The sequence below is a fragment of the Malus domestica genome, chromosome 07 (assembly GCF_042453785.1).
Source record: "Malus domestica chromosome 07, GDT2T_hap1".
In the NCBI taxonomy this organism is placed as follows: Eukaryota; Viridiplantae; Streptophyta; class Magnoliopsida; order Rosales; family Rosaceae; genus Malus; species Malus domestica.
Window position 1 is genome coordinate 20,431,842 of NC_091667.1, and position 17,589 is coordinate 20,449,430.

Below are 17,589 nucleotides of genomic sequence, written 5' to 3' on the forward strand. Positions count from 1 at the left end.
TACAAAGACGGAGAGCGGTTTGGGGGTTTTGATAGAATTGTTAGGTGTGAAAGGTATTTGGTTGTCGTAACCAGTGGCAGAACCAGAAGTTGCTTTTAGGAGGGCCTTTTAAGACATATAAAAAAAATTAGACTAAATTTAGCAATATAATCAATTGTAGAAATATTTAAGGCTTTTTTATTTTAAGAATTGTTATTAGCACTCAAAAAATCTCATTTGGCACTCTAAACTTTCTATAATTAGAAAGAAAAATACACTTGTGAGGAGTGTAGAATAAGATTTTTGGAGTGCTAATAACAGTTCCCTTTATTTTATTTATTGTCATGAAAAAATTATCAAACAAAAGTGATGGAAATTTGGTATTGAGATGATTATCCCATAAGAACATAACTTGTTTACGAGCCTTAAGATCATAACTCAACTATTACAATGAGATTTTCCTTTCAACATAATTGGATCTTTCTCTAAATTATGTAGACCTTATTTTATATGAACTGAACAAAACCAAAAAAAGAAATTAGGTTGTATATGGTAAAACAGAAGGCTAATTATAAGGTTTATAGACCTTGTTTTATGTAAATAGAACAAAAAAAGAAATAATTTTTATATGGTAAAACTGAAGGCTAATTATAAGGTTTTGTTTAAAAAAAAAGGCAAAAGACTCTTGACGTCAAAGAACTTTGAACCCATGACCTAACGAAATTGCCGAAGTCCACTTCCCAATACACTACGAACTTATTATTAGACCTAACATTTTGGACCCGACCCATTAATATTAGTATTTGGATGGATGCTTAACGGATAGGGTCACTAACGGGTGAACCCGTTAAATAACGGGTCACTCTGGGTCAACCTGTTAGACCCATTAACACTTGTTAGTTGAGGATGTTTTAGTAATTTCAGTAAAATCTTAACAACAAAAAATAAACTCTATGCAAAATAATAATAATAATAATAATAATAATAATAATTGTTAACGGGTGAAACAGGTTGGGTTCGAGTGACTCGTTAACTTAACGGGTTGGATTGAACTCGATCCAAACCCGATAAACTCGACCCATTTACAAGTCTACTTATTATTATAAGAATTGGCCAACTATATATTGGTAAAATTTTAGACACCCATGACCTAACGGAATTGCCAAAGTCCCATTTCCCAATACACTATGTTTGTACCATACTTGACCAATCCCGAAACTACCGAGCACCGGTCAACGTTATACCATCAAGGACCCAAAAGAGTTTCCCTCCAATTAGGAGGCCAATCACAACGCGACACGTGTCGACATCAAAAGCCAATCATAGCGCGACACGTATCAACATCAGAAGCCAATCACAACACGACACGTGTCAATGTAAAACAAAAAGCTAGAAACTCTCTTCTATAAAAGGAGATCATTCTCCCACAATATTTCTAAATGTCATTTATACTAAATCATTCACTAGTACTCACTAAAGGAGAGCTTGAACCTATGTACTTGTGTGAACCCTTCACAATTAACGAGAACTCCTCTACTCCGTGGACGTAGCCAATCTGGGTGAACCACGTACATCTTGTATTTGCTTCCTTGTCTCTATCCATTTGCATACTTATCCACACTAGTGACCGAAACAATTTAGTGAAGATCACAAACTTAACATTTTCTGTTGTACCAAAGTCCTCACTGATTTTGTGCATCAACATTTGGCGCTGTCTGTGGGAACGACACTTATTCCCACTCTCTTTAGCTTTGTCAAGCTGGTTTCCACCATTCGTACACTCTCTTTCGACCAGGCATCCCTCTCCAACATAGGGAGCGAAGGAAGCCATAGCACATAAAATGACACCCCTCTTGCACCTAGTGCGAAGCAACGAAAGAAGGAAAGAAAGAAGGTTGCTTTTCAAGCTAAAGTCGATGAGCTAAAAGCTCAGAACAACAAGATAGCAATGAAGAATGAGGTCCTTCAAGAGCAGTATGAGAAGCTCTTTGAGACACTCCATGAAACTAGGCGTACTCAAACACGCGAGCTCGTTACCCCTGTGGACATTAACCATCATCTGGGTGCCCCCCAACAAGGAGGGTCACCTTCCTTCAACATGGGTATCCCTAATGAGGAGCGAGCTAATCATCAAAACATTGATCAACATGAGACTTCTCTCAACCCAGCTGCTTCGACCCGAAGCAGGAGAAATAGAGGAAGACACCTCCTTGCAGAAGGGTTGGAAGGATTAAAAGCCATTTATCGTGACTGTCGAGACTTCCTAAAGCAACGTCGAGAGAATCCCCTCCATATATGCTCGAAGATCAATGACCCAAGGGTTTCTGAAAGACTCGGTCCCCTTCCACGACCCAGGCCAGCTGCCAATCTAGGGAATGAACGACAGGTCCTAGAGGAACATGAAGGTACAGGGGACTCGGAGGTATTCCGACATACTCGCCTTAGAAGTTAGTACGGTGAGTCTAAGGAAAAACCACACGCCCTTGCTTAAACTTTCCTACTTCCAAGACGCGATGGAGACTTACAAAAGAAAATTCCAGTGGTATATGACTCCATTCAGGACCCCATTGTCCTACAGCTCCTTGAGGAAGTAAACAAGTTGAAGGCCGAACGTCAAGGCAAGATACCTGACTGGAAACAACCTAGGCCTGGCCCTCTCATAAGGAAGATCCTCGACACCCCCTTTAAGCGAAGATAAAGCAAAAGCTTAGTTTACAACTCTATACTGGAAGGGAGGATCCGATTGAACACATTAACCTCTTTGAGTCCATCATGGCATATCGGATACACATCAACGAAGAGCGATGTCTTCTCTTCCTCTCCACCCTCTCTAGCGGAGCTCTAAACTGGTATTGTCGTTTTCCACCTGAGACAGTAGACTCATTTGAGGAACTGAGGAAACTGTTTGTCTCTCAACACATCTTTCAGACCGATCGCTTGCATTCTGCAGATGACTTGTACACTATTCACCAGAAGCCGAACAAGTCACTACGAGAGTATGCCCGTCGCTTCAGCCATGAGTATTCTCACTGCGCTGAGGCAGATGACAAGACCACCCTCAAGGTTTTCATGGCAGGCCTACGTGATTGTTTCTTCAAGTACATGATCATTGCCAACACTTGGAAGACTTACTCTGAAATGATGGCACATGCTTACAACCATGCCTCCCCCGAGGCAAGGACATATCAAGGGAAACCCTCCATAACCACCCTTTATCAGCAAGTAGGGAGTGGAAGCCAGATCCAACCAAATGAGAATACCTCGACCTTTCAAACGGTAGCGGTGCCTCCCCCTACCTTACTTAATACTTCGCCAAGTCAATAGACATATCAATCTCAGGGAAAAGGGAAAGATTTCCATCCTCAACAGTCTCATTTTAGTAAAATGAGCAAGGGACACTATCGCGATAACCAAGGGTATCACCACGATAATGCCCGCCCCCAGGCAGTTAACATAGTGGGCCAAGCACGTGTCAGGACAGCCCATACCCCGAGGTATGAGACATACACACCTTTGAACGCCACATGCGTGGCCATTTACCCCAGCATAGCACACCTGATACCGAAGCTAATGCCGAGGCAGTCAGGTTACAAGCCCATGAAGAACACGGGCACGTTTTGTTGCTACCACAAGCATAACGGCCATGATGGCGAGAAATGTATCACCCTTCGTGATCATATTGAAGCTTTGGCGCGTGAAGGAAAAATTGATCAATTCCTCCTTCACCCTTTAAGGGATAACCGTAACTAACGCCAAGTGAATGTGATATATTCGATAAGCGGCGGCACACCCATATCTGAATCTTCAAACAGGGCCATGAAAAACAGCGAACGAGCTTTAAGGCCTGGTCATCAAGTGTTTCACGTGGAAAACATCATGGGAGACAAGTATCAAAAGCCTAACTGGGATCTAATATGTTTCTACCCTGAGAAAGAAAGAGGTATCATCTACCCTAACAATGACCTACTAATCATGGAAGCTCACATAGCCAACTTTGAAGTACGACGAATCCTGGTAGACACGGGGGCTTCAGTCAATATCATATTTGCTGAAGCTTCAGGGCACTTAATGTAGTTAAACACTTGCTAAATCACTCGATTTCTCCTCTGATAAGCATTTCCGGTGATATCATGCAACCTTTAAGGAGCATACACTTACCTTTCACCATTGGTACATGCACTTACACAGCTACCATTACCATTAACTTCCTGGTGGTTGATTGCCCAACGGTATACAATATCATCTTTGGACGCACATGCATCAATGATCTCACGGCCATGGTCTCCACACATATGTTGTTGATGAAATTTCCAACCCCCTATGGCAATGGTTACATTAGAGGAGATCAACTTAGTGCACGGTCATGTTACAACATTTCAGTCAAGCAACAACACATGTCTGTGCCCGAAGAAACCCTTTCTGTACATGACCAAGTCATAAAGACCAGCCTGGACGAAGCCAACTTTGATCTTCATGGTGACAACCGTCAACCCAACGATCCTCGAGATGATTCTTTCACCCAGCAAGCACAACCCACTGAAAAGTTGGAGAAGGTCTCTATCTCAAAAGATTATTCGGATCGTATGGTGAAGATTGGCACCACTTTGTCACCACCCATTTGGTTGGCATTGATTTCTTTTTTGCAAGAGAACACTGAGGTCTTGGCCTGGTCATACGAGGACATGCTAGGCATCTCTCCCGATATCATCTGTCATCGCTTGAGTATTGACCCCAAGACCAAGCCGGTGAGACAGAAGCGAAAATCTTATTACGCTGAACAATACGAAGCAATGAAGGCAAAAGTTGAAAAACTCAAAGGCATAGGCTTTGTCTGTGAAGTCAATTACCCAACATGGGTAGCAAATGTGGTCATTTTTAAGAAAAATCAGACCAAAGAAAGTCTCCTGCTCCAAAAGGTCTTGTGGAGAATATGTGTCGACTACACCGACCTAAACAAAGGATGCCCGAATGATAGCTTTCCTCTTCCTCTCATTGACAGACTTATAGACTCTACAACATGGTGTGAACTCCTGAGCTTCATGGATGCTTACTCAGGATACAACCAAATCCTCATGAACCCTCAGAACCAAGAATACACAGCCTTCACTATTGATAGGGGACTATATTGCTATAAAGTCATACCCTTCGGCCTAAAGAATGCAGAGGCGACTTATTAGAGACTAGTCAATTCAATGTTTGTTGAACAGATTGGGAAGAGCATGGAAGTTTACATTGATGATATGCTAGTCAAGAGCAAACATGATGACCAACACATCACCAACCTATCTGAAACTTTCACCATTCTGAAGGGGTATCGAATAAGGTTGAACTCCAACAAATGTGCCTTCGGCGTAGGTTCTGGCAAATTCTTGGGCTTCATGATTAGCCAACGAGGCATTGAAGCTAATCCCGAGAAGATCCAAACAATCCTCGACATCAAGGAACCGATAACTTCAAAAGACATCCAGGCTCACTTGAGGAATGTCGTCTACAAGCAGCGCATCTCCAACTACTATGACTCAAGGGTCAAACCTCGTTCTTTGAAAGTGGGGGACTAGGTATTGAAGAAAATATTACTCTACGACAGTCCCGAGTGAATGAACACTTAGTCCAAACTAGGATGGACCGTTTGAAGTTGTTGGCATCAGTCGCCTTGGCTCCTACAAGTTTAGAAGCTCCAATGGTAAGACCCTTAGCCATCCATGGAACGCTGATCACTTGAAGTACTATAACAAGTAAACTCACACTGTATAAATGTTAAGCTTCAGCCGTTCGGCATCCTATATAACGAAGACCATTTAGCATGAATTCAATAAAGAGGTGATTTAGACAACTCGGTCCTAATCCTTTTACATTCCTAACAATGAAATACTCGGGTTCAAAGCTTCAACATGAATGCTTCCAACATGAAACAAAGTCTAAGTATATGTCAACAAGACTATACAAATAAACGAAGAGCTTCATAGTATATTCTTTCAATCATACATTCCAACACATTCATACATAAGCCAATTGTGCTTCGAAAGGGTTCAACATACTTTGTATCATTCGACACTTGCTACAATATGCCTCGACACCTTGCCCTTATTCTCACCAACTAGGTGATGAAGGAACTTACCTTCGTGCCACCAACCAGGTGATGAAATGTACAACCCATACTCTAATATTATTAGGCAACTTGCAACTCTTATTACCAACCAGGTGAAAAAGGAACTCACCTTTATGCCACCAACCAGGTGATGAAATGTATAACCCGTACTCTAATATTATTTAGCAACTTGCCACTCTTATCACCAACTAGGTGAAGAAGGAATTGATCTTCGTACCACCAACCAGGTGATCAAATGTGATGAAGGAACTCACCTTCGTACCACCAACCAGGTGATGAAAGCAGCTCACCATTCTTTCCACCAACTAGAAGACAAGTGGTACAACTTGTACATGTGAACTCCTAGCATTCACAAATAATAAAAAAAAACCCTCAAGCTTTACAACTCAACTAGGGGAACACTTATGCCCAACAAGAGTTATAGTCACCAGCAAAGTCTTATTGCTAGCCAACCACAACTTCAGTGCATGGTATACGTAGATCAAGCTATTCAGCTCTCTTGCATTTGCTTCAGACATTTCTCCTCTGTAACAATGCAAACATTACAACTCGTAGAAAGCTTTACACTCTTCATCAAGACTGTTCGAAGCAAATCTAATTTATATGGTTCATCCAAACCTTCGACTACTATAAGGTGTGGCTTGTATATGTTATATCTCCTACATTTTCAAAATTCCAGTTTTCCTCGAAAAAAAAAGGACGAGGTGAACACATTAGCTTCATCAAAGGAGTTCAACCACAATTTTCAAAAGCTTCACACATTCTTGATCAAGACAGTGTGAAGCAAAACCAATTTATGGTGCCAACAAGAGTTTCATCAAAGGAGTTCAACCACAATTCTCAAAAGTTTCACACACTCTTGATCAAGACAGTGTGAAGCAAAACCAATTTATGGTGCCAATAAGAGCTTCATCAATGGAGGGCAAACTTCAACTCTCAAAAGCTTCACACACTCTTGATCAAGACAGAGTGAAGCAAAATCAATTCATGGTGCCAACAAGAGCTTCATCAAAGGAATTCAACCACAATTCTCAAAAGCTTCACACACTTTTGATCAAGACAGTGTGAAGTAAAACCAATTCATGTTGCCAACAAGAACTTCATCAATAGAAGGCAACCACAATTCTCAAAAGCTTCACACACTCTTAATCAAGACAGTGTGAAGCAAAACCAATTTATGGTGCCAACAAGAGCTTCATCAATGTAGGGCAACTACAATTCTCAAAGGCTTCACACACTCTTAATCAAGACAGTGTGAAGCAAAACCAATTTATGGTGCCAACAAAAGCTTCATCAATGGAGGGCAACTACAATTCTCAAAAGCTTCACACACTCTTGATCAAAACAGTGTGAAGCAAAACCAATTTATGGTGCCAACAAAAGCTTCAACACAAAAGCTTCACCTACAAAACTTCACCTAAAAGCTTCAACTCCAAAGCTTCACCTACAAAGCTTCAACTCCAAAGCTTCAACTCCAAAGCTTCACCTACAAAGCTTCAACACAAAAGCTTCACCTACAAAGCTTCAACTCCAAAGCTTCACTTACAAAAGCTTCAACTCCAAAGCTTCACCTACAAAAGCTTCAATTCCAAAGCTTCAACACAAAAGCTTCACCTACAAAGCTTCACCTCCAAAGCTTCACCTACAAAAGCTTCAACTCCAAAGCTTCAACACAAAAGCTTCACCTACAAAGCTTTACCTCCAAAGCTTCACCTACAAAAGCTTCAACTCCAAAGCTTCACCTACAAAGCTTCAACACAAAAGCTTCACCTACAAAAGCTTCAACACAAAAGCTTCACCTACAAAACTTCAACTTCAAAGCTTCACCTACCAAAGCTTCAACTGCAAAGCTTTACCTATAAAGCTTCAACACAAAAACTTCACTTACAAGGCTTCAACACAAAAGCTTCACTACAAAGCTTCAACACCAAAGCTTCAACTACAAATGGCAAAAGCTTCACACACTCTTGATCAAGATAGTGTGAAGCAAAATCAATTCATGGTACCCAACAAAGCTTCAACCTCAAAGCTTCACCTACAAATCTTCAACACCAAAGCTTCACCTATAAAGCTTAATAGATATATATATATATTCGAAAATTCGAAAATTCGAAAATTCGAAAAAAAAAATTCAAAAATTCAAAAAAAAAAAAAAAACCTAGGCCTCTCTTATTTGGGCCTAACAACTTTCATAACAAATATATATGAATGAGGAGTTTTGGGCTACCACTTAGAAATGAAAACGGTGAAGTTTTGTTACTTTGGAAACTTGGCTACTAGCAAGACACCTCATTCGTCAACTCCATCGACCAAAGACTTGGGGGACTCCTACCATATGCTACTGCACCTTGATACTCGGAAGTCTCACGACCACTCAGTGACTTGGATTTTTCAAGTCTCCAACCGAGAAGTTTTCCTCACTCGGGAAATTAAGGGAGCATTACCTCAACCTACATGCTTCACTCACAAAGCTTCAACAAAAGAAAAAAAAAAATCAAAGAACTTAGTGAAGGAGGCCTTGGTGTATTTAACACAATACGTTGAAATGAAGCAAAGCTTATTTATTGATATCTCCGATAAGTTACAAATATGTACATATACTTGAATCAAAATAAACAAACAAGAGGGAGCATTCACAAAGGTTACTTAGGAGAAGTTTCAGCAGTCGGCAGAGCCCTAGAAAGAGGAGGCATCGGAGGATGATCATTTGGAGCCTCAGTATTGGGCAGAACCCCAAAAGGAGGAGGCACCGAAGATTGATCATTTGGATCTTCATTATATGGTACATGCTCAGAAGACGAAGGCAATAAATGTCTTTGGAACAAACCCACAAACCTCTTATAATCAAGGAAAATCTGACCAATGTCAAAACAAAGCTAGAAACTCTCTTCTATAAAAGGAGATCATTCTCCCACAATATTTCCTAAGATCATTTGTACTAAATCATTCACTAGTACTCACTAAAGGAGAGCTTGAACCTATGTACTTGTGTAAACCCTTTACAATTAATGAGAACTCCTCTACTACGTAGACGTAGCTAATCTGGGTGAACCACATACATCTTGTGTTTGCTTCCCTATCTCTATCCATTTGCATACTTATCCACACTAGTGACCGGAGCAATCTAACGAAGGTCACAAACTTAACACTTTCTGTTGTACCAAAGTCCTCACTGATTTTGTGCATCAACACATTACGAACTTGTTATTATAAGAATTGGCAAACAACAGCTATATATTGGTAAAATTTCAGGATAAGCCAGGGCCTCTCCTTGCCTCCGTGTGGCTTCGCCACTGGACGCAACCTTTAACTCACCAAGTCATCAACGTTTTCATCTGAAGTGTTGTTCACATGTTAGGTTTGGAAATTCGCCACACGTGAGGGGGTGTGTTGAGAATGAATCTTACATTAATGGGAGCATGGACCTTGCATGGATTTATAAGTAAGTTTGAAGTTCCACCATAAAACCAATTGGCAATATGAAGAGTAGTCAACTTACTTATAAGCTCATGCAAGTACCCTCATCCCATCAATGTGAGATTTATTATCAACACGACCCCTCATGTATGACCAATTTTCAAGACTAACACGTGAAAAAGCGCGTGTTGCCGTTTGACTTCACACGTGGGATAATCTGCGCTAATACCATGATGAAAGTTGGGGTTCCATCATAAAACTAATTGACAATATGGGGAATAATCCAACTTACTTATAAGCACATGTAAAATCTCTCATTCCATCAATGTAAAATTCATTATGAAGAAGAGGATCCCCGACCCAACCGTCCCCACTATTTTCTTACCAAGTCCCCCTCCTTAAAAAAATCTCTCTCCAGATTTCATCTCTTCCGATAACCATATATGTCTTATTCTCATCAAAATTTTCTATAAATTGCAATTTCCCATGGCCCATTATTGTTCAGTATAATTTCGTTTTCTATGAAATTTCGGCAAAATTCGAACAGCCATGGACCATATGACACACCCCAACCTAAATCGAGGCATGTTGGCCGTCACGTGAGGGTAACGTAGCCATGTGTACAGTGCGGAAGCAATATTAATATAAGGATATAAGAATAAATAAAAACCAAATTGACTAAAACACTAGATAAGAATAAGTGCAGGATGAATTTACGTGTGACTAAACATAACCAGAGCGTAGGTATCCTAGGTGCAGTCCAGCAGGACAAATACTATTTATACAATACCAAAAATGGTCCTACATTAGTGATAATCTGTCAGGGCTGCCGTGAATTCCTTGTGAGCCACCAACGAGCACTCCTACCTAAAACCTGGAGGTGTGTAAAACATAAGGTGTGAGTGGGCAAAAACAAAGCTTTTCAAAACCATTTCAATTATCAAAAGTAGTAACCCCTCACCGTAAAACCTGTATAATTTCCAGAAAAGAGCATACACGATTATATCCCAAAATCATATTCAAAATAGCAAAACCACCGAATATACCATGTCAAATATCAGAAAGAAATAAGTAAGTCAGGTGAAATAAATCAATATGAAATAATATGCCAGCCGGAGTCACCTAAAGTGACCTATACGGCTGGGTCCACGACTCATCAATCAAATTCTGCACACGAGTCAGAACCACCTAATGTGGTCTAAACGACATACTAGGTGTAAATAAGTACGCTCAAGTGCTACGGTCACGTGAAGGCTGTGTGAAGTATCGCAAGTCATCTACCAGTCGGAACCACCTAAAAGTGGTATGTACGATAGGCTGGCACCTCCCTTGGATCCAAGGTGAACGTGTGGTGCATGAGATGAACGATCACATGAAGGCTGGGCCTGTCCTTAGGCGGAGCACTAATACCAAGGTGCAGGATAAATAGCTCGAAATACATCTCAGCATTAATATACTCATTACCATCACTACCATCAATATACTCACCTGAAGCTTACCTGAACGTCCACATCGTCGAGCAACACTATATATATAACCATACTAATGCACAATTAAACATAGGGAGCATTTGACATGTCATTTCAAAATATCAAACCATTTAATTAAGTTTTCTGGGAAAAATACCAAGTGTGTGTGTATATATATATATATACTGAAAACCAAAAGCCCACTCACTGATATGTGGAAGGGTCGTAACCCCCAAGCCTTGCTTGACTACGGCGTTAGGGAATATTCCGTCAAAGTTGACGGAATATTCGTCTTCTTCTTCGGTGAGTCACCGGATTCCGTCGCCGTTGTTGGAAACTGGGAAAAACTTCAAACCATCATTTCTCACTCATTTTAGCACCAAAATCCATGAAATTTATATCAAAATGAAGCTTAGGACTAGAGGAACACTTCCTTACCACTTTGGGAACCTAAAACCAATGGCATCTCACCGGGAAAACTTCAATACTCCAGCCACCTCTGCAACTCCACGAACTTGGTCTTCCCGATGTCCAAAACCTTTCAAAATCCTTCCCTAAGCTTCACGAAGGATTCCTAAGGCTCACTAGAACCTTAAAACTCTATGAAACCTCCACGATCACGACGGAGTCACTGTGCACCTCATTAGGGGTTTTTGGTTCTCGGGTTTTAGAGTGTCTCACGTTGAACTAACTATATGGATGAGCTCCTGGGCTCACAAGGAACATAAAGACAACCTTCTCTACGTCGATCCATGCATGCAAGGGTAAGTTGAGAGTTGTTCGTACAATTGTACGGAATATGGATGAAAGCCGAGAGAGAGTCAACGGGAGTGTGGAGGTATGTGTGTGGTCCAGCTTTGGGCTACCAACAAAAAAAAATAAACTAAAATCTAATTGGGTCCAAAAAGTTAGAAAAACATGTCATGGTCCAAATCCTTAGCCCATTTACACACACAACCACTAAACGCTCAAGGGCATAACCGTCACTTCATGCTATGGAGGATAAAATAATATATACATTCTGGACGGGCTGTCACATCATACTTTGTTCTTTTTCATGATTTAAATTCATACAATGTTCAATTCATAATTACAATTATAATTACAGACGAAACGAAAAGACTTCTATTGAAATCTCTATCTAGATTATGACAAATTAGATATATCTTTTTTTCATGTATATCTAGTTAATACCATAACAGAAGAAGAGAGAGAAAGTAGCAGAACAGAGGAGATGAAGAGAGAGAATGTATCACATGCACTTAATTTGGGTGACCCGTTACCAACAATTGTAATTTAAAACCAATACTGTTGTACCAAGAAAAATAAAGATTATTGCTCTTCGACTTAGTCCATGTAGTTTCAACAAATTGTAGGGAGCTAAATTAGGATTGGTTAACAATTCGATCTTATTTAATGTATAAAAAATGGTTTTATCTAAGCATGGATCTTTGATAATATAACATCTAACATGAATAAGCAAATATACAATACTAATAAGTATTTGTTATACTGGTTTTTTCTTCCTAAGTTGAAAAATGTATTAAATTCAAATTTTCTCCCGTACAACATATAAAAAAGAGCTCACACCACATTTTGAGGCATCGTTTATGGGGATGTGAACTTTGAATGCCTTTGGCTTTTGTTTGTTGGTTTTCATATATCATTTCTAAAGGTGATATTAAATTTTAAACATAAATTTAAATTTGACAGCTTATGTGGTACTTTGATATTTTTTAAAGTTTCATTTTACCTAATATGTTAAATTTTAAACATAAAATATAATTTCATATTTATTTTCTTTGCATTGCTAATGAAATAAAATGAACTAAAATTTATAAAAATATTTAAACATTGCATTGGCAATCAAAAGAAATTAAAAGGCAAGACTTTAAACCAATAAAAAGTATTTAATAATTAATTAGAAAAATTGAAGTTGCTGTCAAATTTGGTAGCAAGGGGGAAAGATGCCATTCCATGTCATGCCACATCAGATTTGGCTTCTCGATTTGAAAAATATTGTTGCTGTTTTTTTTTACCGTTGTTACTTATTTTGACATTTTGACATCTCCTTTGAAGATGCTCTTAAGATACATAATTTTCTAAAAAAGAGTTGTATGATACAAAATAATTACACATTGCTAACTGTGATTTTAAGTTATACTTAAGACGCATCACCATTGTTCGAAAAATTCTGGCTGACCACTGGTCCAATTAGTCTCTAGGCATTTGAAAATTAAAAAAGTGCACCTACACTCGCTTAGGCTTTGCCTAGCCCCCCTATGTCACAATTTTAACTTAGACAGAAAATCAATAACTTTCATTTTGCATTTTAATTTTTTCAATAAAATGTCAGAGACATGTTGAATTTTTTGATAAACACTCATTACATACTTGTTCCCCATGTTTTCAACATGTTCTAATACTTTATAATTTATACGTTTTTTGGGGGGAACTTTAACGAAAAGCTCCCGGTAATGTTCACTTTAACGAAAAACCACATTTTTACACTAAGGGTGCGTTTGTTGCACCGGACTATCTCAAACTTGACTATCTTCAGGGATTAAGCTGGACTGGTTTAGACTATACTAAGCTGGACTGGTTTAGACTAGACTAAGCTGGACTGACCTAGTGAAACGTTTGGAGCAGTGTCGGACTAAAAAACAGGATAATTAACAAATACAATATTATATTATTTAATGCTTGTCCAATAATATTTTACTATTCATTCAACGTTTTTCATTTTTTTCTCCCAAAAAACTAACGTTTTCTGGAAACATCTCTCCTATTCTACTTCTGAATTGAAAATAATTAATAAAAAAAAAATGTCTTCCTCCTTGTCTCCCTTGTTTGGTTCCGTCCCCATTCTCTTCATTTTCTACCTTTTATTCTTGGAGATCGCAAATCCTTCCCATCTCTTCCTTTGACCTATGTAATCTATACAACCATCATCTCTATCAATAATTTGATTGACTCCATTGATTGGGTATTTCTTGAATTTTTTTTGCCGGCCATTTGGTCAAAAATGTTGATCAAACAGAATGAAGCTTTGAGCTTCATCTGAAACAAAGATAAGAGTTCTTTAGAGATGGGTAGAAGAAGAAGGCAAACCTCATGGATTTTCTGTCCGTCCCTAAAGCTAGCCGTCTCAGAATTTTGTGGGAAAAAGGAAGAACAAGCACCGCCAATTGCTTGGCCATGGTGACGCCAAAGAAGAAGAAGGCAAAGCCCAGGGATTGGTGTTGGGGTTTAGCAAGAAAGCTTGGCTCTGGATCTCGGCCTCGTCTCCTTTTTAGTCCCCCTTAATACCAAGGTAAATCACGGGACTAGATAGCGTGGTTTAGCAAAGGAGACAGATCCTCCTAGCCTGGTTTGATACTGAGGTAATTCTGAAAAAAGCTGGCAGCTTTTTTGTGTTTGGTAAACATTCAGTTTCAGCTTTTTTCACAGTTTTGGGTGAAAAAAAGAAAAAAACATGAAGCTACAAAACCCAGCTTTGAAAAACTAGTTTTTTTTCACATCTGTTTTACATAAAAGTTTACCAAACACTATAATACTGTTTTTTTTTTCAAAAGCACTTTTACAAAAAAGTTTACCAAACACTCTGCTGCTTTATTTCACAGCTGCTTATTCTTACAGTACAGCAGAAGCAGCTTTTTCAAAGCATAGCAATACCAAACCAGCCCCTAGTTGAGGCGAGTCTCATTAATTGTAGTCCAATACCATTCCAAACATAGAATTAGAATCCCACTTAAGCCAGTCCAAGCTAGTCCCTCCTGAGGAGGTGTAACAAACGTCCCCTAAAAAATCAATCATGGTACTATTCACTTTACCCTTTATTTTGTCTTTATAGTTAAAACTCAAAGTTTTCAAGCCTTTTTCATTATTATTATTATTATTATTATTATTTGCAATTTATGTATCATAATATAGTTATATGTGTTTTTCAAGTATAAATAAACACTTATTTATACAATATATATAAATTTATTTAAATCCGTCTAAGTCTCCGCTTAAGCCATGCCTAACCGCCTAAACGCTAAACTCTGACCTACCGCTCGACTAACGCCTAGCATTTTTTAGAACCTTGTGCACCATTCTGGTTAGGGTTGGAAATCTTTTCAAAATCCAGTGGAGGTTGAGTTTTCATGAACCGTTGTAATTACTAATTGGACTCAATACATAGCTAAACGAATTTTGGGAAATTTGGAAAAAGTATGGAATTATGGAAATTGACTAAGGTCAAAGTTAGAAAAAGGAAAAAGAAAGGACAACCCGACCCAAAACGTTGTCGGTTCCGCTCCCACGCCCTTGCCGACATGATCATATCTCAACAGTGCATACGTGGCATCTCCGTGTCAGTTAATCTACCTGTCGGCACGAACTATAGCATTTACACAAAACGCACACTCACCGTCGGATCCAGCTGTCTACTAAACCAACGGCTAATAATACTCGCGTCCACTGAGCTCTCTCTTCCCTAATATAAATGATGGACACCGCTGGACGTGATGTTGCGTATTGCGATTAACTCTTTGAGTGTTATCCGTTAAAGATATTTTTTTTGTCTGAAGAAATAATGGGAGCAACGATGGAGGAGCAGCGGAGGAAGGAGGAGGCAGAACCGTCTCTGCCGGTGGAGCGGCCTCTAGAGGTTGAGCCTCCGCTGGCTTCGGCCCCTAGCGACGTCGCGGTTGAGGAGAAGGCGGCTGTGGTTCCGCGGAGTGATGTGGATGTTAAGGGCGGTGATGATGTCAAGGCTCTCGCCGTAGTTAACAGTAAGTGAAGTCTCTGCGTTTCTCTCCTTAGTTAAAGCAGTGAACAGTAAAAAGGTACAAACTTTTGTAGTGCATTTGCGGTGAAATGTTTTTACTTTTTTAACAGAGGTTCCGGAAACTCTGGTGAAAAAGGCATCAGGAGGATCAATTGACAGAGGTGAGTAATTGATGTTAATTTGAATTTGTGAAATGATGTTCGATCTGAAGTTTGATTATGTCCTCGACTTGTATTATAACACTTGAATTAGTGACAACTAAAAATTTCTTGTCAATTTGTTTTAAATTTCAGATATAGCACTTGCAGGACTGGAGAAAGAAAAGAGTATGTCTTTTATCAGGGCATGGGAAGAAAGTGAAAAAACTAAGGCAGAGAACAAGTAAGGGCTAATTTCTCACTCATGGGGTGTGAGGGAAATAAAAATGGATGCACGGATAGCACTGCTTTCTTTGTTAATGATTTTTTAATATGTGTTAATGTCTTTCTACCCACAATATATGTATGCCATGATTTTGGATTCCTATAAGTCAAGTGGGATAATTGGATTTAGAATATGGTTGAATTGTAGTAATTAATTTGAGGAAAATAAATAAAAACTGTCTTTCTTCTAAATTAGAGTAGTTTAGAATAGAATAACGTCTTGAAAATACGGGAAGTAAATTCTTTATTCTTTATATAAAAAGACATTGGGCCACTTAGTACTATGATTTAGAGGTATTTCTTTTCACTGGTAAGTGAGGGGTCTTAGATTCGATTCTCACCAAAGTCGAAGTTGAAAGGTCTTAGGTTCGATTCTCAGGCGAAGTTGAACCATATTAAAAAAAAAAAAAACCATTGAGTCAATGCTTCTTCGAAAGAAGAGCTGCATCTTGTGATAAGTTTGATAATGTTGTTTTGTGGGTGATCCTTTTCTTCCAATGGCTTATAAAACTGTGAATACAGGGCCCAAAAGAAGCTTTCTGATGTTACTGCATGGGAAAGCAGCAGGAAAGCAGCTGTGGAAGCCAAACTCAGAAGCATCGAGGTAGAACATCTGTTTTTACACTTTGTTCTAGGTATATCCGTGGAATATTGGATTTTATGGTCCATCCAACACCCCATTTTTAATATTATTTCATGATTAGAATGCTGGAACGTGGGATGGTGGGCTATTTTTATTGATTTCCTGAGGACAATTTCTTAACCTGAAAATTATACACACTTCAAATTAAGTTCAGTTTTGCAAGTTCGGATCCCGCTCTCCGTAGTTTTAAAACAAAAAAGAGCAAGAAGCACATTCTCTTTACTCCATGAAACAAGGCATTTCAGTTTAATTCAACTTTACTAATGTCAATGGTCAATTGGTATTCAGGAACAATTGGAGAAGAAAAAGGCACAGTACGCAGAAAAAATGAAAAACAAAGTTGCCTTACTGCAGAAACAAGCAGATGAAAAGAGAGCAATGGTTTTAGCCCAGAAAGGGGAAGAACTTCTCAAGGCTGAAGAGACCGCTGCTAAGTACCGTGCGACCGGAAGCATTCCAAAGAAGTTCCTCGGTTGCTTTTGAAGTAGTGCTTTGAACCGGTTTGAAAACAATCTATGGAACTTCTGGGTTTTGTCATGTGTATATCTTTTTTGTTTGCTCTTTTTGCATTTTGGGGTTCTGAGTTGATTTGTTTTGTTCATTGTGTTCTTTAAATTATGTGAAGACCGATACAAAATCAGCAACTGTTCTTTCTCGTCTATGTGTGTATAGGAAATCTATTTGACTTGTGAATTCCAAGTTAGTTATTTGTTTCAGGAAGCTTTTTCTAGTAATGGGATAATTCTACACTATTCATCTTTCATATTCCTACCTTG

General features: G+C 39.0%; 1 protein-coding gene across 1 annotated transcript; it reads left to right on the forward strand.

The window, feature by feature from the left end:
* The first annotated feature begins 15,369 nt into the window (after positions 1–15,369).
* Positions 15,370–17,576, forward strand: LOC103439260 (remorin-like). The gene is made up of 5 exons (XM_008377802.4): positions 15,370–15,752; positions 15,859–15,909; positions 16,042–16,129; positions 16,693–16,774; positions 17,102–17,576. Exons 1-5 carry the CDS (start codon positions 15,554–15,556, stop codon positions 17,294–17,296), a joined length of 615 nt encoding a protein of 204 aa, XP_008376024.1. The 5' UTR covers positions 15,370–15,553; the 3' UTR covers positions 17,297–17,576.
* Positions 17,577–17,589: the final 13 nt, after the last annotated feature.

Excerpts from the sequence above, each read along its gene's own strand:
- LOC103439260 (XM_008377802.4), top strand. The coding sequence starts at position 15,554 with ATGGGAGCAACGATGGAGGAGCAGCGGAGGAAGGAGGAGGCAGAACCG. Across the intron at positions 15,753-15,858 it reads GGCTCTCGCCGTAGTTAACA|AGGTTCCGGAAACTCTGGTG; the intron begins GTAAGTGAAGTC and ends CTTTTTTAACAG. Across the intron at positions 16,775-17,101 it reads CCAAACTCAGAAGCATCGAG|GAACAATTGGAGAAGAAAAA; the intron begins GTAGAACATCTG and ends ATTGGTATTCAG.